Source organism: Scyliorhinus torazame, chromosome 5 (genome assembly GCF_047496885.1).
Source record: "Scyliorhinus torazame isolate Kashiwa2021f chromosome 5, sScyTor2.1, whole genome shotgun sequence".
NCBI classification, from domain to species: Eukaryota; Metazoa; Chordata; class Chondrichthyes; order Carcharhiniformes; family Scyliorhinidae; genus Scyliorhinus; species Scyliorhinus torazame.
This window is the reverse complement of record NC_092711.1, coordinates 95,144,497-95,172,107: the sequence shown is the minus strand read 5'-3', so window position 1 is coordinate 95,172,107 and position 27,611 is coordinate 95,144,497. Positions and strand designations below refer to the sequence as shown.

At 46.8% G+C, this 27,611-nt stretch overlaps 1 protein-coding gene and 1 long non-coding RNA gene across 2 annotated transcripts in view; one reads left to right on the top strand and one right to left on the bottom strand.

Annotated features, from left to right (window-relative positions):
* Nucleotides 1–204: 204 nt before the first annotated feature.
* The window catches only part of LOC140418998 (uncharacterized), a 31,402-nt gene continuing 3,995 nt past the window's right edge, over nt 205–27,611 (top strand). The window contains exons 1-2 of the mRNA XM_072502721.1: nt 205–263; nt 6,783–6,889. Coding sequence (XP_072358822.1) covers nt 205–263; nt 6,783–6,889 — 166 coding nt within the window. The remainder of the gene's footprint in view (nt 264–6,782; nt 6,890–27,611) is intronic.
* Nucleotides 23,709–27,072, bottom strand: LOC140419011 (uncharacterized). Its single transcript, XR_011945476.1, has 2 exons — nt 26,594–27,072; nt 23,709–25,338 (listed from the first exon to the last, which is right to left on the bottom strand). It is a non-coding gene; the product is annotated as an uncharacterized lncRNA (long non-coding RNA).

The following is a 27,611-nucleotide window of genomic DNA, read 5'->3' as shown; positions in this document are numbered from 1 at the left end:
TCCCGGCCGAGTCCAGCATCGGCACTGCGCATGATCCAGCTCACAATGCTCAGGGAGTGATTGACGGCAGCTCTGGACCAATAGAAAGAGAGAGGTGGGCCTGGAGGACCGTATGGTTGCAGCGGATCCTCCCACCAATCGGAGTGAATGAGGGGCGGAGCTGAGCCCCGATCACGCACGTGAATTGGAGCATGCGCAGAGCCGATGACAACTCAGGATTCGGGCGGTCGGGTGGAAATTGTCCACTGGTCAGATCCCGCTCGGTGAGTGATGAGGGAGGGATGGAGCCGGTTGATGCGTCGGGCGACTTTATAAACACTCGGTGTAGGCCCCAAGCCCCGAATACGAAGCTCGGATACAACAGTTGAACCGGCGAACGCTGCTCGGGCTTTTCCTCGAGACAGGCCCGGGTGGCCGGGCGCATGCGGAGGGAGCGAGAGCCCCGGCTTTGCTCCGCCTCCCATTCACACTGATTGGCTGGAGGACCAGCCGCTCTCGGTCAGTCCTCCAGCCCCGCCCCCTGAGCTGGAGCAAACCCTTCAGAATTATCTACAGATAGAAGTCTTGTTCAAGTCCAACAGGTTTTCACAGGTTAAAAAGGTGTGAATTGTCTCAAGCCAATTGGTATGATTTCGCAAGCCCAGGCCTGATGGTGGGGGGTGAATGTAATGAGACATGAATCCAAGGTCCCAGTTGAGGCCGTACTCGTGTGCGGAATTTGGCTATAGGTTTCTGCTCGGCGATTCTGCGTTGTCACGCGTCCTGAAGGCTGCCTTTAAAGAACGATTACCCGAAGATCAGGCTGAATGCCCTTGACTGCTGAAGTGTTCCCCTCTTTAACCTGGGGTTACCCCGTCTCTGGATCTGTAAAGACTTAATTACCTGAAAATGCTCGCATTTCATAGTTTCATAGTATTTACAGTGCAGAAGGAGGCCATTCGGCCCATTGAGTCTGCACCGGCTCTTTGAACGAGCACCCTACCCAAGGTCAACACTGCCACCCTATCCCCATAACCCAGTAACCCCACCCAACACTAAGGGCAATTTTGGACACTAAGGGCAATTTAGCATGGCCAATCCACCTAACCTGCACATCTTTGGGCTGTGGGAGGAAACCGGAGCACCCGGAGGAAACCCACGCACACACGGGGAGGATGTGCAGACTCCGCACAGACAGTGACCCAAGCCGGAATCGAACCTGGGACCCTGGAGCTGTGAAGCAATTGTGCTATCCACAAGGCTACCGTGCTGCCCCTAGTATCATCTTGCATCTTTGACTTTGTCTATATATATGTTTCCAGAACATACCTCTTCATTCACCCGAGGAAGGAGCAGTGCTCCGAAAGCTAGTGATTTCAAACAAACCTGTTTGTCTTCAACCTGGTGTTGTAAGACTTCTTGCCATGGTTTCATGGTCATCCGTACACATTCAATGAATTCAAATTTTACCATCTGCCTTAGTGATAGTCAAAGCTGGGAAATCATTAGGACAGTCAAAAACATTTTTTTGTAATTTTCTTTGAACATTTCTCTTCAGCGGATATTAAAATATTGAAAATGGGATAAAGGTTGATTGGCTGTCCTGTAAGGTACCCAGTCCTTTTGCTTCCCAATTGGCCGAGGAAGGCAGTGTGTCACAAGGATGGATGTGTTGACCGATTAATGGCTGGAGGATGGGGGCAGGTCATGTGATCAAACCTCCAAAGTTGGCGAGGAGAGAATGTTGTGAATTTCTATCCTAAACTGACAGTGAGGTTTCTGTAAATTTACAGGATACTGGAAGTGGAGGTTTAACAGACGGGAAACTCAAACCAAACGTCACATAGTGATCTGTCAGAGTCACTCAATTCATTAGAAACTGAATTTCAGCAGCATCTGGGTGTGGAAGGTAAAAGGTTTGTCTGTTCTGTCTGTGAGTGAAGATTTCAGGTCTCAGTGTGACTGGAAAAGCCCCGAGATTCACAAACCCTGGTTAGGCCAAACCTGGAGAACTGTGTTCAGTTCTGGGCAACAAACCTGAGGAAGGATAGAATGGCCTCGGAGGGAGTGTAGCACAGATTTACCTGAGTGATATCTGAACCCGCTGGGGTTAAATTACAAACTAGATGACAGAAAAGAATCAGAGACATTATGGCACAGAGAATAGCATTTGGCCCATTGAATCCATGCTAGCTCTCTGGAGCAATCCAGTTAGTCCCATTCTCCTGCTCTATCCCTGTATCCTCGCAGGTTTATTTCCCTCAGATGTCTATCCAATTTCCTTTTGAAATTGAATCATTCATTGTGTCTATTTTTAAACACCCTCATAGGCAGCGAGTTTCAGGTTATTGCCGCTTGCAGTGTAAAAACATACATCTCAATGCTCCTGTTCCTTTTATGTACAAACGGGGAACAGGCCACTCGGCCCCTCGAACCAGCTCAGCATTGAATAAGATTGAGGGTGATCTCATTTTAACCTCAACTCTACATTCCTGCCTACTCAGATAACCTTTCACCCCCTCGCCCATCAAGAATCTATCCAGCTCTGCCTTAAAAATATTCAAGGACTCTGCTTCCACTGCCTTTTAAGAAGTCTTACAACACCAGGTTAATGTCCAACAGGTTAACCTAGTGTTGTAAGACTTCTAACTGCTCAACCCAGTCCAACGCCGGCATCTCCACATCATGACTGCCTTTTAAGGACGCAAGTTCCAAAGTCTTACAACCCTCAAGAGAATAAACCCTCATCTGAAATGGGAGACCCCTTATTTTGCAACAGTGACCCCCTCGTTCTAGATTCTCCCACAAGAGGAAACATCCTCTCCACATCCACAGACCCCTCAGGATCTTGTATAGTTCAATCCAGGTTTTACCCAAAACTTTAAATCTGTGTCCCAGCTGCTTGTACGATCAGTGAATGGAAGCAGGGTGTCTTTGTCCATCTGATGGAAATCTGACATAATTTTGTGTCCTTGAATCACATCTCCCTTCAACCTTATTTGCTGGAACAATTTTGGTAAATCTCTTCTGCACCTTCTCCAAGAACTTTCACATCCTTCCTTTTCGTAAAAGAATTTAGAGTACCTGATTAATTTTTTCCAATTGAGGGGCAATTTAGTGTGGCCAATCCACCTAGCCTGCACATTTTTGGGTTGTGGTGCAAAACCCACAAAAACACGGGGAGAATGTGCAACCTCCACACGGACAGTGACCCAGAGTTGATTTGAAGCTGGGACCTCGGCGCCATGAGGCAGCAGGGCTAACATTCTGCGCCACCGTGCTGTCCTCTTCACATCCATCCTGAAGCGTGGCGATCAGAGCTTCATCGAATTCCTGCAGTGCAGAATCATAGACTTTACAGTGCAGAAGGAGGTCATTCAGCCCATCGGGTCTGCACTGGCCTTTGGAACGAGCACGCTACTTAAGCTTATGGCCACGCTTCCAACCTGTCCCTGGAATCCAGTGATCCCAACTAACCTTTGGATACGAAGGGGCAATTGGTGACCAAGTTATTTTGTATTAATTATTTAAACGGTGCGGCTATTACCCAACATTCTTTGCGGCTGTGAATGTGCCCTATTCACTCCACAGGAGCGCAGTGCGCAGACGCAATGTTGGGCTGTATCTGGAGTATGCGCAATGTCACTGCTCGGAGGTCTGCGAGTGCGGGGGCAGTGAGGCGGAGGGAGGAATAGAGTCTGGAGTCGGGGTGGGGGAGGGACTGAAGGCTTCATAAACACCCCCTGCTGGTCACAAGGCCGGAATAAGACCCTGCAAACCCCGCGTTTGCAGCTGCGGAGCCTTTATCCATTATCAGGCCCAGTTCCACGGCCGCCATCTTTGGTTAGTGGCGTGGCTGAGGGGCCACCTTGATGACGTAACAGGCGGTGCTTCAGGATCCCGGTGACCAGGAGAGAAAATCATTGTCTCGATGATTGACAGGCCCCTCCAGAGGGGGAAGGTGCCTGTGTGGCAATCTGAAGAACAGAAGAAGAATAACATCAGAATTAGCAGCAGGAGTAGGCCATTCGGCCTATTGACACTGCTCTGCCATTCAATAAACGCTGATCCGAATGTGCCATTAATTACATTTTCCTGTCTGCCCCCAAAACTTTTGACTCCCCAGTAAATAAAAAAAGACGAACTCAGCTTTGAGTATATTCAGTGACCCAGCGCCACTGCTCTCTGGGAAAGAGAATTACACAAACTCAGCTTTGACAAATAGTCATCCAGACTCACAACGTTAGCTCCCTTTTCTCTCCATAGATACTGTCAGACCTGCTGAGATTGTCCAGTATTTTCTGTTTTTGTTTCAGATTCCAGCATCCGCAGTAATTTACTTTTATCCACAGACTGATGACCCTCTGAGGGAAGACATTTCTCCTTATCTCAGTGTCAAATTGGAGAACTCTTATCTTTAAACTGTCCCCCTTAGTTCTTCAATCCCCATGTGGGAAAATATTCTTTCATCAAAACCCCTCAGAATGTTTTCAATAAGATGACCTCTCATTCTTCTAAACTCCATCAGGTACAGACCAAACAGGCTCAACCTTGCTCCATAAAACAAACTCTCCTATCCCAGAAATCAGACCAGTGAAACTTCACTGAACTGCCTCCAAAGCAAGTATAACCCACATGACATAATCCTAGGACTGGCAACAAGGGGAGAGAATGTTTGGAACTTCTATCCTGGACTCGAAGTGTGATGGATTTTGGAAACTCCTTTTACCGGGGGTTAGGGGAGGATTTACACCCAGTAAACTCAAACCAAGATAAATGTTTGTCTGATCTTAATTTCTAACCTCGACTAACATTTCTGACCATTGTAATTTCCCTTTACCGCTGCTTCCAAAGCTTCTGATATCTTCCCAGCCGAAGATTGCAGCAGGAGATTGTAAACTTGAAAACACCAAAATTGTGACAGAGGTGAGTATTATTATTAATTATAAATTTAGAGTCCCCAATTATTTATTTCCAATTAAGGGGCAATTTAGCGTGGCCAATCCGAAGCTGGCACTCCCAGGGCAAACTTTGATGTTGTGAGGTTGTTGATGTGGTGGAGAGTGGCTGTTGCTGCTCTCTCTCTCTGTTGCTCAGTTTGCTGCCTGTTTTCAGTGCTAGTTGCTGCTAGAGGAAGGAGAGGGGAGAGCAGGAAGGAGAGGGGAGAGAGAGAAGGACGGAGAGAGGAGAGAAGGACAACAACAAGGAGGCAACTTCAAAAACAAGGTGTGAGTAAAGCCCTTTGGACTGCTTGTTTGCTGGGCCCCTCCCAGGTTGAGGGCCTGGCCCAGTCCTCCCAACTGATAACATTTGCCTTCAGCAAGGACAAAACCCTCCTTATTCAATCCGGTGTGTTTGTTCTTGGGCAGGGGGATCGAGTGGGCAGTGTGTTTGCTGAGCCCCCTCCCAGACTGAAGACCCCACACACCAGCAGGGAGGAGGTGGAATCCATTGGGTGGTCTTTCCAGGGTGGGAGCACGGACTGTGTTTTTGCTGAGTCCTACTTGGGCCGAAGACCTCGCGGACCAGTGCTAACCACTGCCACCGTGCCATCCTTTGTCATGACGTTTCCATTCCTATTTTATCACACACCTCCCAGTGACACTCATTGTAACACAGAAACTTCAAAATATCATTGCTACCTTGCATCTTGCCCTCCTATTATTGTCTAATGATAACAGTAACAGAGTAGCACACACCAGAATTGGAAATCAGATAGGTTGTTGTCTAATAATAATAGTGACAGAGTAACGTACACCAGAATTGGAATAACAGGCAGGTTATTGTCTAATCGTGACAGAGTTACGGGGGTGGCTCAGTAGTTAGCACTGTTGCCTCAAGCATCAGGTACCTGGGTTTGATTCCGACCTTGGGTCACTGCCTGCGTGGACTTTGCACATTGGAAGAGGAGGGGTGGGACTGGAGGACCTACCGGGAGTGGCTGGTCCTCCAACCAATCGGAATGAATGAGGGGCGGTGCCCGCTGTGATTAAAGCACACGCAGTGTGGGTAATGGCAAAGGAGAAGGGCTGTGTCTTCAGATCCGAAATTGGTAAGTGGCGTTTAACAATATGGAGGAAGTGAGAGATCGCGGAGGTGGGCAGAAACGTTGTGTAAAGCTGTTGTAAGCTGCATCTTCGGAAAAGAGTTTCCGGGACCCCGTTTGTACCAAGCGGAGCTGCAGCTCCTCATGTTTGGCTCGGGTTAACGGCCGCCATCTTTATTGGATGTGAATCAGGGCGCATGCGCATTTGTCATCTTTGTCGGGGCGATGTTTCAATGAGTGGGAGGAGCTTGTTCCCCATTGTTCAGGATGGAGACAACTTGTCCATCAAACTGCCTTAGTCTTTGAGTCTCAATGTCTTATTGATGATGCAAAGGGGTGGCAGAGATGGAAAGAAAAGGAAGCCAATCCTGGTCTCCGGATTTCAATGTCTCATTGGACATTCTGTCCCATGTGTCCAAAGCTCTGCGTCTCTGTTCAGTCACATGAAGACCCAGGGCAGAAACTCACAACACTGAGTAGACGTCACACTCAAATCGAGGGGACTGCTGATGACAAGAGGGTTAGTGTGCAGCGGGGGCGGGGGGGGCATGAGCGGTCATCCTGGACCAGGGAGCAGGAGGGGAGAATGTTGTGAATTTCTATCCTAGACTGACGGTGATTAATTTTGGAAACTCCTTTTACAGGGGATTAGTAGGGGAGGATTTACACTCAGCAAATTCAAACCAGGAAAAAGGTTTATCTTTCCTGAATTTCATTTCTGGACTGACAGTGATGCCTTTGTAAACTTCTTTCACAGGGGCTTAGAAAGGGATTCGCAGACAGGAAACTCACAAGCAATCCTCACATCGAATTCTGACAGCACCATTCGAGTTATCAGGACCTGGAGATTATCGACCTTTGTGTGTAAGCATTGAGTTCCATATCATTATCACTCACTGCGTAAAATGTCTACCTCCTATCTCCCCTGTAGATCTTGTTCACAATCTTAAATCTGTGTCCCGTAATTCTTTTACAATCTACTGATGGGAACAGTTTAAAAAAATCTTTCGCTGGGTTTGCCGTTGTCGTTTCTGGTGCCTGGGTCGATGCCGGGTGGTCCGTCTGGTTTCATTCCTTTTTCATGTTTTTGTTATGGTTGAATCAGCTTGGACCAGTCCATTTAGGATCCAAAACACAATTGAAGTCTCCTCCAAGAATCAATTGATCTGTATCCAGGATGGATTCCAAAAATTTTTTTTACAGATGTTTCTCTGAGATCCCCTCATTAAAAAAAAGATAGAGAAGCAGAATTAGGCCATTCAGCCTTTTCAAGTTTGTTCTGCCATTCGATCATGGCTGATATGTTTCTCATCCCCATTCATCTTGTATTGTAGCTCTCTTGAAATGAATGCGAACATTGCATTTGCCTTTCTAACTGCCAACTTTCCTTTATTTGTTCTTGGGATGTGGGTGTTGCCTTGGCCCAATGTTACTAATCGTAATCAGTTCGCAAAGCATACTTTATATCAAAAATATCCATTTCAATGGCGGGCTTATTACCCAACATGCGTTGCAGCTGAGAGTGTGCTCTATCCACAAGAAGCTTCTCGCACATGCACAGAGTCCGGCTGTGACTAGAACATGCGGTATTCGGGCTGTGACCAGCGCATGTGCAGTTCAGGTTGTCGCTGCCGGTGCGAGGAGCGGGGAAGAAACAATTGAGCGACTTTCAGGATTGGAGCCGGTGGGTGGCCGGGGAGTGATAGAAGCTGCGGAGTGAGCCGGGAGGCTTCATAAATACCCCGTGGAGGCTTCAACTCCCGAGGAAAATGTTAATGGTCCCGTCTTAAACAGCATCAAACAGAGAGAGAGCTGAGCGGTGACAGGCCCGGGTTACCGGCCGCCACCTTTACAGAGGACAAGGTGCCGCAGGGAAGGGGCTGGTTTAGCACAGTGGGCTAAGACAGCTGGCTTGTAATGCAGAACAAGACCAGCAGCGGGTTCAATTTCCGTACCAATTTCCCCGAACTGACGCCGGAATGTGGCGACTAGGGGCTTTTCACAGGAACTTCATTGAAGCCGACTTGTGACAATACGTGATTATTATTATTATTTTGCATTGCAAGCCTGGACCGTAAGACCATAAGACATAGGAGTGGAAGTAAGGCCATTCGGCCCATCGAGTCCACTCCACCATTCAATCATGGCTGATTTCAACTCCATTTACCCGCTCTCTCTCCATAGCCCTTAATTCCTCGAGAAATCAAGAATTTATCAACTTCTGTCTTAAAGACACTCAACGTCCTGGCCTCCACCGCCCTCTGTGGCAATGAATTCCACATACCCACCACTCTCTGGCTGAAGAAATTTCTCCTCATCTCTGTTCTAAAGTGACTCCCTTTTATTCTAAGGCTGTGCCCCCGGGTCCTAGTCTCCCCTGCTAATGGAAACAACTTCCCTACGTCCACCCTATCTAAGCCATTCACTATCTTGTAAGTTTCTATTAGATCTCCCCTCAACCTCCTAAACTCCAATGAATATAATCCCAGGATCCTCAGACGTTCATCGTATGTTAGGCCTACCATTCCTGGGATCATCCGTGTGAATCTCCGCTGGACCCGCTCCAGTGCCAGTATATCCTTCCTGAGGGGTGGGGCCCAAAATTGCTCACAGTATTCTAAATGGGGCCTAACTAATGCTTTATAAAGCTTCAGAAGTACATCCCTGCTTTTATATTCCAAGCCTCTTGAGATAAATGACAACATTGCATTTGCTTTCTTAATTACGGACTCAACCTGCAAGTTTACCTTTAGAGAATCTTGGACTAGGACTCCCAAGTCCCTTTGCACTTCAGCATTATGAATTTTGTCACCGTTTAGAAAATAGTCCATGCCTCTATTCTTTTTTCCAAAGTGCAAGACCTCGCACTTGCCCACGTTGAATTTCATCAGCCATTTCTTGGACCACTCTCCTAAACTGTCTAAATCTTTCTGAAGCCTCCCCACCTCCTCCATACTACCTGCCCCTCCACCTATCTTCGTATCATCGGCAAACTTAGCCAGAATGCCCCTAGTCCCATCACCTAGATCGTTAATATATAAAGAGAACAGCTGTGGCCCCAACACTGAACCCTGCGGGACACCACCCGTCACCGGTTGCCATTCTGAAAAAGAACCTTTTTTCCCAACTCCGGATGCCAACTCACCCGGATTGACTGACTGGAGTCTCCGGGATTTTATATTAATCATTTGTGGGAGTCACTGGCTGGGCCAACATTTATTGCCCATCCCTAATTTCCCTCAAACCGAGCGGTTTGCTCGGCCATCTTGGAGGACATTTAAAGAGTCAACCACATTGCTGTGGTTTGGAATCGTGTCGGCCAGACCAGGTAAGCATGGCAGATTTTCTTTTCTGTCCATTCACGGGATGTGGGTGTCGCTGGCTGGGCCAGCATTCACTGCCCAGCACTAATTGCCCTTGAACTGAGGGCATCTCAGAGAGCATTTTAAGAGACAACCAGCTGACTGTGGATCTGGAATCACACGTAGGCCAGACCAGGTAAGGATAGAAGATTTCCTTCACTGACGGACATGAGTGAACCAGATGGGTCTTTGTAACAATTGACAATGGTTTCATGGTCATCAGTAAATTTTCAATGAATTCAAATTTTACCTTCTGCCTTGGTGAAATTCATGTCTGGGTCTCTGGAACACCATTGGGACAGTCAAAAATATTTTTGTGACTCTGGAACATGATTAGGACAGTAAAAATATTAATTTTGGGTCTCTGGAAAATCATTAGGACAGTAAAAAAGATTTTTGAACATTTCTCTTCAGCGGATATAAAAATATTGAAAATGGGATAAAGGTTTGGCTGACAGTCAAACACTGTCCTTTTTTAAAATTAAATTTAGAGTGCCCACTTCATTTTTTCCAATTAAGGGGCAATTTAGCGTGGCCAATCCACCGAGCCTGCACATCTTTGGGTTGTGGGGGTGAAACCCACGCAAACACGGGGAGAATGGGCAAACTCAACACGGACAGTGACCCAGAGCCAGGATCGAACCGGTGACCTCGGCGCCGTGAGACAGCAGTGTTAACCACTGCATCACTGTGCTGCCCAAGTCAAACACCGTTTTGTAAGGTAATGAGTCATTTTGCTTCCCAATTGGCCGAGGAAGGCAGTGTGTCACAAGGATGGATGTGTTGACCGATTAATGGCTGGAGGATGGAGGCAGGTCATGTGATCAAACCTCCAGGAATACATTTAATCAAAGTTGGCGAGGAGTGAATGTTGTGAATTTCTATCCTAAACTGACAGTGAGGTTTCTGTAAATTTACAGGATACTGGAAGTGGAGGTTTAACAGATGGGAAACTCAAACCAAACGTCACATCGCGATCTGACAGTCACTCGATTCATTAGAAACTGAATTTCAGCAGCATCTGGGTGTGGAAGGTAAAAGGTTTGTCTGTTCTGTCTGTGAGGGACGATTTCAGGTCTCAGTGTGACTGGAAAAGCCCCAAGATTCACAAACTCTGGTTAAACCAAACCTGGAGAACTGTGTTCAGTTCTGGACAACAAACCTGAGGAAGGATAGAATGGCCTCGGAGGGAGTGTAGCACCTATTTACCGGAGTGATATCTGAACCCCCAGGGGTTAAATTACAAGGCGAGATTAGACAAAAATGTCAGCTGGCAGCACAGTGGCACAGTGAATAGCACTGCTGCCTCACGGTGCCAATGTTCAATCCCGGCTCTGGGTCACTGTCCATGTGGAGTTTGCACATTGTTTGCGTCGGTTTTGCCCCCACAGCCCAAAGATTATCATAGAATATCATAGAATTTACAGTGCAGAAGGAGGCCATTCAGCCCATCGAGTCTGCACCGGCTCTTGGAAAGAGCACCCTACCCAAGTTCAACACCGCCACCCTATCCCCATAACTCAGTAACCCCACCCAACACTAAGGGCAACTTATCATGGCCAATCCACCTAACCTGCACATCTTTGGACTGTGGGAGGAAACCGGAGCACCCGGAGGAAACCCACGCACACACGGGGAGGATGTACAGACTCCGCACAGACAGTGACCCAAGCCGGAATCAAACCTGGGACCCTGGAGCTGTGAAGCAATTGTGCTATCCACAAGGCTACTGTGCTGCCCCGATGTGCAGGTTAGGTGGATTGACTATGCTAAATTGCCCCTTAATTGGAAAAAATTAATTGGGGTACTCTCAATTTATTTTTAAAAAACAAAAAATGTCAGAGTCATTATGGGCAGAGAAGGGCATTCGGTCCATTGAGTCCATGCTAGCTCTCTAATCGGCACAGTGGTTAGCACTGTTGCTTCACAGCACCAGGGACCCGGGTTCGATTCCTGGCTTGGGTCCTTGTCTGTGCGGAGTCTGCACTTTCTCCCAGTGTCTGCTGTGGGTTTCCTCCGGGTGCTGTGGTTTCCTCCCACAAGTCCCGAAAGACTTGCTTGTTAGGTGAATTGGACATTCTGAATTCTCCCTCCATGTACCCGAACAGGCGCCGGAGTGTGGAGACTTGGGGATTTTCACAGTAACTTCAGTGCAGCATTAATGTAAGCCTACGTGTGACACTAATAAAGACTTATTATCTGGAGCAATCCAGTCAGAGTCATTCTCCTGCTCTGTCTCTGTATCCTCACAGCTTTATTTCTCTCAGGTTTCTATCCAATTTTTAAAAAATCATTTATTTTGTCTATTTCCAAACTCCATCATAGGCAGCAAGTTTAAGGTCATTGCCACTGGCTGTGTAAAAACATTCTTCCTCATACCTCCTGGACCATTTACATGCAGAGATACGGAGCAATGTAGAAAATAGGAGCAGGAGGGGACCATTTGGCCCTTCGAGCTCCACCATTCATTACGATCGGAGCTGATTCGGCTCAATAGCCTAATCCCGCTTTCCCTCCATATCCTTTGATCCCCTTCACCCTAAGTGCTGTATCTAACTGCTTCTTGAAAACATGCAATGTTTTGGCCTTAATTAGTTCCTATGCCGATGAATTCCATAGGCTCACCACTCTCTGGGTGAAGAAATTTCTCCTCATCTCTGTCCTAAATGGTCTACCCCGTATCCTCAGACTGTGACCCCTATTTCTGGACACACCCACTCTCGGGAATATCCTTCCTGAATCTACTCTGTCTCGCCCTGGGTTTTTTTAACATAAATTTAGAGTGCCCAATTTTTTAAATGCAATAAATTCTGGTGGAGAGGAAACCCGAGACACTACACGTGTAGTGTCTCCCACCCGCCCTCCTCCTCTAACCTAATAATAAAACCCATTGGTCTGAGGTAAGTACCATATTTTATTATATTGTTATTATTTTTTAGCCAGATCTTGGTAGAAAGTTAGAGGAATGGCAGGGATGGGAGTGCAATGTTCCTCCTGCAGGATGTTTGAGGTGAGGGATGCAGTTAGTGTCCCTGCTGATTTTACCTGCAGGAAGTGCTGCCATCTCCAGCTCCTCCAAGACCGAGTTAGGGAACTGGAGCTGGAGTTGGAAGAACTTCGGATCATTCGGGAGGCAGAAGGGGTCATAGATAGCAGCTTCAGGGAATTAGTTACACCAAAGATTGGAGATAGGTGGGTAACTGTAAGAGGGACTGGGAAAAAACAGTCCGTGCAGGGATCCCCTGCGGTCGTACCCCTGAGAAACAAGTATACCGCTTTGGATACTTGTGGGGGGGGGGACTTACCAGGGGTAAGCCATGGGGTACGGGCCTCTGGCACGGAGTCTGTCCCTGTTGCTCAGAAGGGAAGGGGGGAGAGGAGCAGAGCATTAGTAATTGGGGACTCTATAGTCCGGGGCACAGATAGGAGATTTTGTGGGAGCGTGAGAGACTCGCGTTTGGTATGTTGCCTCCCAGGTGCAAGGGTACGTGATGTCTCGGATCGTGTTTTCCGGGTCCTTAGGGGGGAGGGGGAGCAGCCCCAAGTCGTGGTCCATATTGGCACCAACGACATAGGTAGGAAAGGGGACAAGGATGTCAGGCAGGCTTTCAGGGAGCTAGGATGGAAGCTCAGAACTAGAACAAACAGAGTTGTTATCTCTGGGTTGTTGCCCGTGCCACGTGATAGTGAGATGAGGAATAAGGAGAGAGAGCATTTAAACACGTGGCTACAGGGATGGTGCAGGCGGGAGGGATTCAGATTTTTGGATAACTGGGGCTCTTTCTGGGGAAGGTGGGACCTCTACAGACAGGATGGTCTACATCTGAACCTGAGGGGCACAAATATCCTGGGGGGGAGATTTGTTAGTGCTCTTTGGGGGGGTTTAAACTAATGCAGCAGGGGCATGGGAACCTGGATTGTAGTTTTAGGGTAAGGGAGAATGAGAGTATAGAGGTCAGGAGCACAGATTTGACATCGCAGGAGGGGGCCAGTGTTCAGGTAGGTGGTTTGAAGTGTGTCTACTTCAATGCCAGGAGTATACGAAACAAGGTAGGGGAACTGGCAGCGTGGGTTGGTACCTGGGACTTCGATGTTGTGGCCATTTCGGAGACATGGATAGAGCAGGGACAGGAATGGATGTTGCAGGTTCCGGGGTTTAGGTGTTTTAGTAAGCTCAGAGAAGGAGGCAAAAGAGGGGGAGGTGTGGCGCTGCTAGTCAAGAGCAGTATTACGGTGGCGGAGAGGATGCTAGATGGGGACTCTTCTGCCGAGGTAGTATGGGCTGAAGTTAGAAATAGGAAAGGAGAGGTCACCCTGTTGGGAGTTTTTTATAGGCCTCCTAATAGTTCTAGGGATGTAGAGGAAAGGATGGCGAAGATGATTCTGGATATGAGCGAAAGTAACAGGGTAGTTATTATGGGAGATTTTAACTTTCCAAATATTGACTGGAAAAGATATAGTTCGAGTACAATAGATGGGTCGTTTTTTGTACAGTGTGTGCAGGAGGGTTTCCTGAAACAATATGTTGACAGGCCAACAAGAGGCGAGGCCACGTTGGATTTGGTTTTGGGTAATGAACCAGGCCAGGTGTTGGATTTGGAGGTAGGAGAGCACTTTGGGGACAGTGACCACAATTCGGTGACGTTTACGTTAATGATGGAAAGGGATAAGTATACACCGCAGGGCAAGAGTTATAGCTGGGGGAAGGGCAATTATGATGCCATTAGACGTGACTTGGGGGGGATAAGGTGGAGAAGTAGGCTGCAAGTGTTGGGCACACTGGATAAGTGGGGCTTGTTCAAGGATCAGCTACTGCGTGTTCTTGATAAGTATGTACCGGTCAGACAGGGAGGAAGGCGTCGAGCGAGGGAACCGTGGTTTACCAAGGAAGTGGAATCTCTTGTTAAGAGGAAGAAGGAGGCCTATGTGAAGATGAAGTGTGAAGTTTCGGTTGGGGCGATGGATAGTTACAAGGTAGCGAGGAAGGATCTAAAGAGAGAGCTAAGACGAGCAAGGAGGGGACATGAGAAGTATTTGGCAGGAAGGATCAAGGAAAACCCAAAAGCTTTCTATAGGTATGTCAGGAATAAGCGAACGACTAGGGAAAGAGTAGGACCAGTCAAGGACAGGGATGGGAAATTGTGTGTGGAGTCTGAAGAGATAGGCGAGATACTAAATGAATATTTTTCGTCAGTATTCACTCAGGAAAAAGATAATGTTGTGGAGGAGAATGCTGAGCCCCAGGCTAATAGAATAGATGGCATTGAGGTACGTAGGGAAGAGGTGTTGGTAATTCTGGACAGGCTGAAAATAGATAAGTCCCCGGGACCTGATGGGATTTATCCTAGGATTCTATGGGGGGGCCAGGGAAGAGATTGCTGGACCTTTGGCTTTGATTTTTATGTCATCATTGGCTACAGGAATAGTGCCAGAGGACTGGAGGACAGCAAATGTGGTCCCTTTGTTCAAAAAGGGGAGCAGAGACAACCCCGGCAACTATAGGCCGGTGAGCCTCACGTCTGTAGTGGGTAAAGTCTTGGAGGGGATTATAAGAGACAAGATTTATAATCATCTAGATAGGAATAATATGATCAGGGATAGTCAGCATGGCTTTGTGAAGGGTAGGTCATGCCTCACAAACTTTATTGAGTTCTTTGAGAAGGTGACTGAACAGGTAGACGAGGGTAGAGTAGTTGATGTGGTGTATATGGATTTCAGCAAAGCGTTTGATAAGGTTCCCCACGGTAGGCTATTGCAAAAAATACGGAGGCTGGGGATTGAGGGTGATTTAGAGATATGGATCAGAAATTGGCTAGCTGAAAGAAGACAGAGGGTGGTGGTTGATGGGAAATGTTCAGAATGGAGTACAGTCACAAGTGGAGTACCACAAGGATCTGTTCTGGGGCCGTTGCTGTTTGTCATTTTTATCAATGACCTCGAGGAAGGCGCAGAAGGGTGGGTGAGTAAATTTGCAGACGATACTAAAGTCGGTGGTGTTGTCGATAGTGTGGAAGAATGTAGCAGATTACAGAGGGATATAGATAAGCTGCAGAGCTGGGCCGAGAGGTGGCAAATGGAGTTTAATGTAGAGAAGTGTGAGGTGATTCACTTTGGAAGGAATAACAGGAATGCGGAATATTTGGCTAATGGTAAAGTTCTTGAAAGTGTGGATGAGCAGAGGGATCTAGGTGTCCATGTACATAGATCCCTGAAAGTTGCCATCCAGGTTGATAGGGTTGTGAAGAAGGCCTATGGAGTGTTGGCATTTATTGGTAGAGGGATTGAGTTCCGGAGTCGGGAGGTCATGTTGCAGCTGTACAGAACTCTGGTACGGCCGCATTTGGAGTATTGCGTACAGTTCTGGTCACCGCATTATAGGAAGGACGTGGAGGCTTTGGAGCGGGTGCAGAGGAGATTTACCAGGATGTTGCCTGGTATGGAGGGAAAATCTTATGAGGAAAGGCTGATGGACTTGAGGTTGTTTTCGTTGGAGAGAAGAAGGTTAAGAGGAGACTTAATAGAGGCATACAAAATGATCAGGGGGTTGGATAGGGTGGACAGTGAGAGCCTTCTCCCGCGGATGGATATGGCTGGCACGAGGGGACATAACTTTAAACTGAGGGGTAATAGATATAGGACAGAGGTCAGAGGTAGGTTCTTTACGCAAAGAGTAGTGAGGCCGTGGAATGCCCTACCTGCTACAGTGGTGAACTCGCCAACATTGAGGGCATTTAAAAGTTTATTGGATAAACATATGGATGATAATGGCATAGTGTAGGTTGGATGGCTTTTGTTTTGGTGCAACATCGTGGGCCGAAGGGCCTGTACTGCGCTGTATTCTATGTTCTATGTTCTAAGGGGCAATTTTAGCGTGGCCAATCTACCTACCCTGCACATCTTTGGATTTGTGGGGGTGAGAGCCACGCAAACACAGGGAGAATGTGCACATTCCACACAGACAGTGACCCGGAGCTGGGATCGAACCCGGGTCCTCGGCGACATGAGGCAGCAGTGCTAACCACTGTGCCACTCACTTTTTATAGGTTTCTATGAGATCCCCCCTCATTCTTCTGAACTCCAGCGAATACAATCCTCACCGATTCAACCTAATCTGCACATCTTTGAACTGTGGGGGGAAACCGGAGCACCCGGAGGAAACCCACACGGGCACAGGGAGAAAGTGCAAACTCCACACAGTCAGGGTGGGAATTGAACCCGGGTACCGGGAACTGTGAGGCACCATGCCACCGAAAGCATCGTTTTGGTATCAATATTACTGTTTATGAAGCTCAAGATCGAATTTGCTTTGCCAACTAATCTCTTAATATGTCTTGTAGATATACAAAATCCCTCTTCACCTCTTTCCCTCTCCTCCCAAAGGGGCCAGTTGGGTTTTTATGATAATCCAGCAGTTTTCATGGTCACTTTTTCCCAGAGCCAGCCCCACAAATGACCAGATTCATTCAACTCATTTTCACAACCTGCCTTTGTGTTTTTGTGGGTTCTCTCTCACTCCCTATTTTATGTTTTGAATCCATTTCACAGGGTGTGGTAAGGGGAGTCTTCAAAGTCCGGAAACTCAAACCAAGCATCACATCAGGATCTGACAGAGTCCTCAATTTATCATATCCTGAACATCAGCAGATTTTGAACATGGAAGGAAAAAGCATCGTTCACAGTGGGGAGAAACCGTACACGTGTTGTGTGTGTGGAAGAGGATTCAGTCGATCATCAGGCCTCACAAGACACAAATGCAGTCACACTGAGGGGAAACCGTGGAAATGTGCGGACTGTGGGAAAGGATTCACTTCCCCATCCCTGCTGGAAACTCATCAACGCAGTCACACTGGGGAGAGACCATTCACCTGCTCCAAGCGTGGGAAGAGATTCACTCAGTCATCCTCACTGTCCACACACCAGCGAGTTCACACTGGGGAGAGACCATTCACCTGCTCACAGTGTGGGAAGGGTTTCATTTATTCAACCAATCTGCTGACACACCAGCGAATTCACACTGGGGAGAGGCCATTCATCTGCTCACAGTGTGGGAAGGGTTTCATTAATACATCCACACTGCTGACACACCAGCGAGTTCACACTGGGGAGAGGCCATTCATCTGCTCACAGTGTGGGAAAGGATTCACTCAGTCAACCCACCTGCGGACACACCAGCGAGTTCACACTGGGGAGAGGCCGTTAACCTGCTCACAGTGTGGGAAGGGTTTCATTAATACATCCACACTGCTGACACACCAGCGAGTTCACACTGGGGAGAGGCCATTCACCTGCTCTCAGTGTGGGAAGGGTTTCATTAATTCAACCAATCTGCTGACACACCAGCGAGTTCACACTGGGGAGAGGCCGTTCACCTGCTCCAAGTGTGGGAAGCGATTCACTCGGTCATCCCACCTGCAGAGACACAAGCGAGTTCACACTGGGGAGAGGCCATTCACCTGCTCCAAGTGTGGGAAGCGATTCACTCGGTCATCCACCCTGCTGAGTCACCAGCGAGTTCACACTGATGAGAGACTGTTCCAATGTCCAGACTGCGGGAAGTGCTTTAAAAGTTCTGGGGAACTGATGCTCCATCAACGTGTTCACACTGACGAGAGACCGTTTAGATGCTCTCACTGCGGGACTGGGTTCAGACGATCAGCTGAACTCGCTGTACATCAGCGAATTCACACTGGCTAGAGGCCATTCACCTGTTCCGAGTGTGGGAAGGGATTCACTCATGCCTCTACTCTGTCCATCCATCAGCGAATTCACACTGGAGAGAAACCGTTCACCTTCTCCCAGTGTGGGAAGGGAATCGTCACTTCATCCCACCTGCTGAGACACCAGCGAGGCCACAAGTAACAGTGATTGGATTTTGCTATTACTCAAATTCAGGACTGAACCATGTTCATTTGGGTCTCTTTCTGCTGATGACAAACTCCAGCCCATTTACAGTGGCTAATATTCTGGCTAAAAGTCAAATAAATTAGATTTGTGTTGAAACTTTTTAAATATCTCTGACACAAGTTAGTTCCTTTTGAAGTACTCTCGCTCTCCCCTGTCTCTTCCATCCTCACCTCCAACAAGAAGTGTGAGGAGCTTGTGGAGCTTCTTTGTGACTGAGATTGAGTAAATCCGATCAGCCGCCTCTGCTGCTTCCCTCCCTTCCACGAGCCCACCGGACCAAACTGTCTCTAAATTGCATCCTTTCCCAAGCCTTGAACCCACATCTTTCTCCAGTTTCTCTCCCATCTCCCCTCATGCCCTCTCAGAGCTCATCTTGTCCATGAGACCCAGCTCCTGCTCCATCGACCCAATTCCCACTAAGTTACTGATCAGCCAACTACCCTGTGTCCATGGATATTGTCAACATTTCTCTCTCTTCAGGTTCTGTGTTATGGGTTTAGAAAACTCTGAAGTATATCATGGAGGTCACCTGACCTATAACTGTTTATTGATTTTGGTTACGCTGAGAACAAGAGACTGCCTTTCAGGTGTTATTCAACAGAGTCCTGAGGCGCTTTTAATCAAAAAACAAGAATTTAGTTAACATTTATATTATCACACAGTAAGAATTATTATCAACTACAAACATGAAGATCCCAGACAGCTACAGTAATCTATGGAAACTCTTAATGAATTCCCCCTTAACTGTTCCAATTCAATAACAAGATCCCATAAACCAAAAACCCTTTTCACCAAAATCAGCTGGTCACTATAATCATTGGGTTTCTTCCTTGGGATAACTCTTTAAAATTGAAAATATAGAGACAGGCCAAAATATTTCTCAGCCTGAGTCTACAGCAACCAAGTGTGAAAACGAAAGTAAAATCTCACAGAGCCACAAACCAGCTCCAAAGCCCAAAGTGAAAGTAAAACCCAGAGTCACAGCCCAGCTCCACCCACACAATGACCTCAATGAAGCCATGTGATAAGACAAAAACATTTCTTAAAGGGACACTCATGACAACAGTCCCTCTGTCCTTCAAATCTGCCATCATCATTCCCTCCTCAATAAAACAAACCCTTGACCATGCCATCCTTACAAATCACTGCTCCATCTTCAACCTCCCTCTCCTAACTCTGAACATGTTGTCACCTCCCAAATCCTTGCCCATCTTTCCCCGAACTCCCATGTTTGAATCCCTTCAATCAGGTCTCTGCCCTGTCACCGGAGTGAAATACAAGAGACAAACAGAATCGTACCCGGAGAGAAAGACAGACAATCCGGGAGCTTGGATCCAACACGGATATGTCCATAAGACCAGAAGCAAGGGTAGCAGCACAGTCATTATCGAGAGACAACAATACCTGCTGGAGACAGACAGACAACTAAACAACACGAATCACAAAACCAAGCTACCTAGATCCATATACCCGATACAGGAAGGAGAATTGGAGATGGACTGGAAGAACTCAAAGACTCCAGACACATGAACCAAAAACAGATGGAATATCTGAGGGGACAACAGATCCAACCAAGGAAGTTCTACCTGCTCCATAAAATACCCAAACACAAAGATTATTATTATTGTCGCAAATAGGCTTACATTAACACTGCAATTAAGTTACTGTGAAAAGCCCCTCGTCACCACACTCCGGTGCCTGTTCGGATACACAGAGGGAGAATTTAGAATGTCCAATTCACCTAATAATACATCTTTCGGGACTTGTGGGAGGAAACGCACGCAGACACGCGGAGAATCCGCACAGACAGTGACCCAAGCAGGATTTGAACTCTGGACCCTGGTGGTGTGAAGCAACAGTGCTAAACACTGTGCTACCTTCATGCAAATACTACCAGACAGACCCATCAGATCAGACTGTGAGAGAGAAAATCATACAGAATCATACATAGAATTTACAGTGCAGAAGGAGGCCAATCGGCCCATCTGCCCCTTAATGGAAAAAATGAATTGGGTACACTAAATTTAAGTCTCAATGGGTTAACAGCAGCAAAAAGCTTCAGACTGCAGACAGTTATCACACAGACTTTGAGATAACACCTCGAAACAACTCGTGTTGTAAACCGATACCTTTCTTTCAAGTTAGAGAAATTCTAGCAAAGTTAAGTTTTAAGTTACATAAAGAGAAAAAGTTCTCCACCCTTTGATCGAAGGTAATTATTTTAGCAAGCAATTGAATGGAATTGCCAGAATCAAGTTTGAATTACTTGAAATAATGTTTATTTGTGAATGACAGAAACTTAATGACACCAGTTAAAAGTGGAAATGTGGAGATGACAGTTGCATTTGCTACGGTACAATTCAACAAAGCTAACTGCTTCTTCCCAAAAAGAAGCCAACACTTTTGTAAAATTGTAAAATGGGAAGAATGTCATTTGAAACATTTGAAAGGAATATGAGAAAATGCAATGCTTAAAAATGATAAGGGATTAAAAGGCTGAAATACAACAAAATAATTTGTTCTGACAAGCTAAGGTCATGTTAATGTGAAAGCATTATCATGTTAGACACTGTGGCAACCAGATGTATCACTCTTTAAGTAAAAGTTTGACAAGCTAAGATCATGTCAACACCACATTAAAAAGAGGTGTACTTACACTTTAGCAGAATTAAACATATGTTAACAAATGGACAAAATATATACATCAATAAGCAGAAGGTATTACTTTAGAAGGCCATGTAAACAGTAAGGCTGCAAGAAGGGTAATAAATACCCTGAATCGCTAGGTGCCAGCATGAGCTTTTACAGCTACTTCCGTGCATGGGGACTGCATTACTGAGGAGCCGAACAGAGAATCAAAACTACTGAGAACACCCACAGATAAGAAGAGAGATTGTCGAGGGGGTCACGAAGGTCTGATCAACTCGAACGGATTACCAGAAGCAAGATCTTTTACTTGTTGTAAAAACAATGATTTTATCTTTTGAAACAAAATAAAGTAAGTTAAACATTTACACTCACCTGAAATAGTGGTTATTCCAAAATAGTCAAAGTCTACTTCACTATAACTCAGCAAAGCAGGACCCAGGATTGAAGCTACTCGAGTAGTAAGTAGATACAATCTTTGTAGATATAGGTTACACCAGGAATAACTTGAAATATTAGTTTGACCCTGAATAGCACCTACTTAAGTCTGCCTTAAGGAGTCAAGGAGAGAAAATCCTTGTACATCATTTAAATAATCTTTTTGACCCTTTTTGGTTTAGCGGGAGATTTCTAAGAAAAGTGGTGATAAAAATACACACCTCATCATTACTCTGGATTATTTCAGTTCTCAGACCTTCCGTTACTCTCATGGACAAGTGTCCTGGAGTCACAGATTATCCAAAATGGGGGTCGAAATCATGGGTGATTTTAAAGCAGTTGATTAAGAAGCAACAGTTTAGATATAATGCATCAGCTAAATAGACAGAAAATATGACCTTGGATCAGGTGGGAACAGTTCACTGGACCCACATCAGGGGGGTGCTTATCTCCGTGGCTGGAGGTGACAGTCTCCTTGGAATGGTTTACTGGTCCCGGATCAGGGGACGCTGCTCTCTGGGGCTGGAGGTGAGTTGCCTCGGAATGCTTCACTAGTCCAGGATCGGGCGCTGTCTTTAAGAATAACCTCAGCCGGTACAGGAATTGAACCCACGCTGTTGGCCTGGCTTTGCATTACAAACCAGCTGTCCAGCCAACTGAGCTGAACCAGCCCACACTTTCTTATTTAGAAATTATCCACAAGGTGGATGCAGGTGAACAGAGAGCTGGAGAACCTTTAAAGTCCGTGCATGAACTTCTGTTTTGACCCAGATGTATTTACAATTTTTAGTGATGCAGAGGTAGGCCAGCAGCGTGGGTTCAATTCCCGTACCGGCTGAGGTTATTCATGAAGGCCCCGCCTTCTCAACCCTGCCCCTCGCCTGAGGTTTGGTGATCCTCAGGTTAAATCACCACCAGTCAGCTCTGCCACTCAAAGGGGAAAACGGTCTATGGTCATCTGGGACTGTGGCTACTTTACTTTCATATTTTCTAAACCCAGATTCTACATCCCTCTTCACTTTAATTTTACTCCCTCTGATGGATACCAGTGTGTTTAATCCTATCCTGATTGTTTTAAAGTCAGTTTCTCTATGGACGATTTAAAATGGCCCATTCTCCTGATCACTCAGTGTTGTTCTGTTTCTAGTAGCTGAGAGTATCTGGGACCCGTTCTACAGTGCAGGCTCACCCTGCATTTCACATGTCAGTTACTCCAGATGTAACAAAATCACATCTGCACACTCACAGTGGTATCCCAATATCATGTCACACTGATACAAGGCACTATTGACTGTTAGGTAAATTTTTTTTAAATAGGGGCAGTGGTGTCTGTCTCTAGATCTTGGCTTATTTCCCCCCCCCCCCCCCCCCCCCCCCCCCCCGCCAGTCTGCGTGAGTTTCCTCCACCAGAGTGCTCTGATTTCTGTCCATAGTCCAATGATCTGCAGGTTAGGTGGATTGGCTATGCTAAATTGCCCCTTCGGGTGGGGGAGCAGTAATAGGGCAGGGGATTGGGCCTCGGTAAGGTGGTCTTTCAAAGGGTCGGTGCAGACGTGATGGGCCGAATGGCGTCCTACGATTTTATGAATCTCTGAGTGGCACATTTCAAATCTCTGGATGGGATTCTCAGTGAACCAACATCATTTGCTCAGAGAGAGGAAGGTTTGTGTTGCAGCTGATTAGAAGCAGCATAGATAGTCTGCAGACACACACAGCCACACTTTCATACACCGAGAACCACAGACACACATACTAATACAGGAATACTTCCTGTCACATAAGGTAGACAGTACCATCAACCTGACTAATACTCGGGTTCAAATACCAGTGTGTAAAGACCACAATGTTACAGAGATTCAAGTAAACAGGTTACAAGGAGAAAGAATATAATGGAAATGTTTGCACTGAGCAAGAGAAAAGCTTTAAAGTTACAAAAGGAAGCACCTTACTGAGCCTCGAGGTGGGGAATGTAAACAGAGGGAAGCATCGCGAGATCTGAATAACTTTAATAAACATTTTTCAACAGTAATGTCACTTACACACATTAAAACTCAGGACCTACAATAGAAACAGGTTCTCAGAGGTCACACTGAGGATAAGATTAGACATGAAGAGATAAATGATCTGAAAGGACAGACAATGGGCCGAATGGCCTGCTTTAGCACAGTCGGGATTCGATGAATGTAAGTTCCCAACACTGAGGCAGAGGGTCAGGAGATGGACTGAATACAAAGGTATTATTAGGTTGTTCAGAAAGAGATGAGATACTCAGGTACAAACCATAAAAAAAGCAATAACAATATCACACAGACTCACTAAAGAGGATGACATCATTTGTCAGGTGAATTAATGGGTTAATATGTTCTGTTTTGATAAACAAATAACCAAAATTTATTGAGATGATATTAAGTTAACACAACATTACTAAAGTCAAAAAGGCAAATACACAAAATTTTGGTGTTCCTGACCAGGTCTACCTTCGAGCAGATTGATGAGATTAGAATAACGTGCTCACAGATCTTTCTGATGAGACCTCCCGCCAGTATCCACAGATTGGATGATTAATGAATCAATCTCATGTCATATCACTGCCCAGCCTTTCCCCAGTGTGACCAAGTTGGTGATTCATCAGGTCAGTTGAAGCATTTCCACACATGGAGAAAGTGAATGACTGTCCAACAGGAGACTGTGTGATTGAGTGAATTGCGACACACACACAGAGCAGGTATTCAGCCTTTCCTCAGTATGAACTCACTGGTGTCTCAGAAGGTTGCATGTCCGATAGACTCTCTACTCACACTCAGAGTATCAGACAGCCACTCCCCGGTGTGAGTGCGCTGGTGTGTCAGCAGGTTGGATGACTGAGTAAATCTCTTCCCACACTGAGAGCAGGTGAATGGCCTCTCCCAGTGTGAACTTGCTGGTGTGTGAGCAGGTAGGATGACTGAGTGAATCGCTTCCCACACTGAGAGCAGGTGAATGGCCTCTCCCAGTGTGAACTTGCTGGTGTGTGAGCAGGTAGGATGACTGAGTAAATCTCTTCCCACACTGAGAGCAGGTGAATGGCCTCTCCCAGTATGAACGCGCTGGTGTGTGAGCAAGTAGGATGACTGAGTGAATCGCTTCCCACACACAGGGAAACTGAACGGCGATTCCCCAGTGTGAAGTCGCTGGTGTGTCAGCAGGTAGGATGAGGTAGTGAATCCTTCCCTACACTCAGAGCAGGTGAATGGCCTCTCCCCAATGTGAAGTCGCTGATGTACAGTGAGGTCAGATGATCGCCTGAACCCAGTCCCACAGTCAGAGCACCTGAATGGTCTCTCGTCAGTGTGAACACGTTGATGGGACATCAGTTCCTCAGAATCTTTACAGCACTTCCCACAGTCGGGACCTTTAAAAGGTCTGTCCTCACTGTGAACTTGCTGATATCTCAGCAGGTTGGATGACTGAGCGAATCCCTTCAAACACTTGGAGCAGGTGAAACACTCTAGGTATTTAAAAGGTCTCTCGTGAGTGAGAACACACTGGTGTCTCAGCGGGTTGGCTGAGTGAGCTCATCCCTTCCCACATTCAGAGCAGCTGAATGGTCTCTTCTCGGTGTGGACTCATTGGTGTCAATAGGTGGGATGAGGTAGTGAATGTCTTCCCACACTCGGAGCAAGTGAACAATCTCTTCCCTGTGTGAGTGCCACTATGAATTTCCACTTCAATGGGTAATTGTATCCCTTCCCACAGTCCGCCCGTTTCCACGTTCTCTCTGCTGTAAAAGCGTTTCTCTCGTGAGGACAGATGATCGGCTGAAATCTCATCCACACACAGAACTTGTGCACAGTTTCTCTCCACTGTGAATGGTATATTTTCCTTCCATGTTCAAAATCCAACAGTATTTGGACGATGATGAATTGGGCGACTCTGTAAGATTCTGATGTGATGTTGAGTTTCACTTTCCCAATGTCCAAACTCCTGTGAAATTGACAGAAAACAGAAAAGAGAGTGTGAGAATGAAATTAAGCTGATTGAATCTGGTCATTTGTGGGGCTGGCACTGGGAAAAAATTACCATGAAAACTGCTGGATTGTCATAAAAAACAACTGGTTCAGTAATGAACATCAGAGAAGGAATCCTGTCAACTCGTCGGGGCCAACACATGATTCAGGAGAGAGAGAGAGGTGGGAGAGGTAGGCAATGAAGCAAAGGGTTTTTATACATCTGCAATTTGACCAGATGTTTGACAAATCTCTCAAACCTTCAGACTCCATCACCATAAAGGACCAAGGCAGCATGTGTATGAGAACGCTATCAGCTACAAATTCCTCTCCCAGTCACACACCGTACTGACATCCTGTACTGGATGAGCAAACATTTACTGCATTTAAATATTGCAAAAAAATGATCCCATTGTCTTTGCTTCTCTGCTACAAACTCCATTTCCTCAGCACCGACTCCACCTCTCTCCCGGACACTGTCTGAGACTGAACCATGGTTCATGCACATCCCAAAATATTTTGTCACTAGTAGAGCTGTCAATCACATATCTACATCATCACCAAGACCGCCTACTTCCACTTCAGTAACATCGCCCAACTCCTCCCTAGTCTCTGCTCCTGAAACCTTCACCCATTCCTGTGTTGCCTGTAGACTTAGCTGTTCTAATGCGCTTCCGGCTGGTCTCCCACATTAAACATCCCTATGAAACTGAGATCTTTATTGCTTAATCACACTATGTTTCATTCATGCTCACAGACCTACAATGGCTCCCAGTTAAGAAGCAGATACATTAAAAAATACTCCATGCTCTTGTTCTCCCCTCACCCCCTTCCACTCTCTGTAATTTCCCTCATGCCCTTCTCTACCTCTCTGTAATCTCTTCCATGCTCTTCCCTCTCTCTCTGCAATCTCCTCCATGGTCTTTTTTCTCACTGTAATCTCCTCCATGCTCTCATCTCTCCCAGTCTCTGCAAACTCCTCCAGCCTCACAACCCCCAAGGTCTCTGCACTCCTCTCATTCTGGCTTCTTGACCATTCCTGATTTTAATCACTCCATGTTCGGTATCCATGCCTCGAGCTAAGACCACAAACACTGGAATTTCCTCCCCAAACCTCTTGACTATTCGATCTTCCTATCTTCCTTTAAGATACTCATTTAATCCTACCTCTGACATCTGCCCAGCCCTCTTATCTCCTTGCATGACTCTGTCAAATATTGCTTTTAACCCACCTACAGAGCACTTCAGCATGGTCCATTACATGAAAGGCGCTATATAAATACACAGTGTTGTTTATTTGGACATGTATCACTGTTCATTCATCATCACTGGGTGAATAACCTGTAACTCCAGCATTGTGAGAGCACCTTCACCACACAGACTGTAGCGGTTCAAGAAGGTCAAATATCATCTTCTCCACAGGTAACTGGGGATGGGGAATATTTGCTGCTGGTCTTGTTGGTGAAAGGACAGGGGAGTGGGAGGAGCTGATTTGGTCTTGCAGAGAGAGCTAGCACAAACAGGACAGGCTGAATGGCCTCAGTCTGTATTGTAACCATTCAGTGATTCACTGATAAAGAAGCGACGCTGGAGACCAGGGAACAACCTCTGGAACCAATGGCCAACCTGATACAAAGCAACTCTTCATTGATCTGGGAGCTGCGGCCCCGCTCGGTATAAACGGGGGGGGGGGGGGGGGGGGGGGGGGGGGGGGGGGGGGGGGGGGGGTGAAGGGGGATCCGCTCAGTTCATTCCTGGGGTTTCCGGAAACTCTCCGTCCACCCACCAGACCCTCCGCCCTGCCATCTCCCACCCCCCTCTTTACCCATTGTGGACCCGTCTGCCCATCAGCTGCACTGCGCATGCTTCACTCACAGTCCAGCCCCGCCCCTCATTCACTCCCATTGCTTGGAGGACGAGCTGCTCCATACTGGTCCTCCAGACCGGCCCCCTCAATTCCTGTTGGTCTGGAGCCACCGCCAATCACTCCCCGGGCATTGTGACCGTTGGGGGCTGTGACCGGCGCATGCGCAGTTCAGGTTGACGTGACGGTGCGAGGAGCGGGAAAGAAACAATCGAGCGACTTTTAGGAATGGAGCCGGTGGGTGGCCGGGGAGCGATAGAAGCTGCGGAGTGAGCCGGGAAGCTTCATAAATACCCGGTGGAGGCTTCAACTCCTGAGGAAAATGTTAACAGTCCCGTCTTAAACAGCACCGAACTGAGTGAGAGCTGAGCGGTGACAGGCCCGGG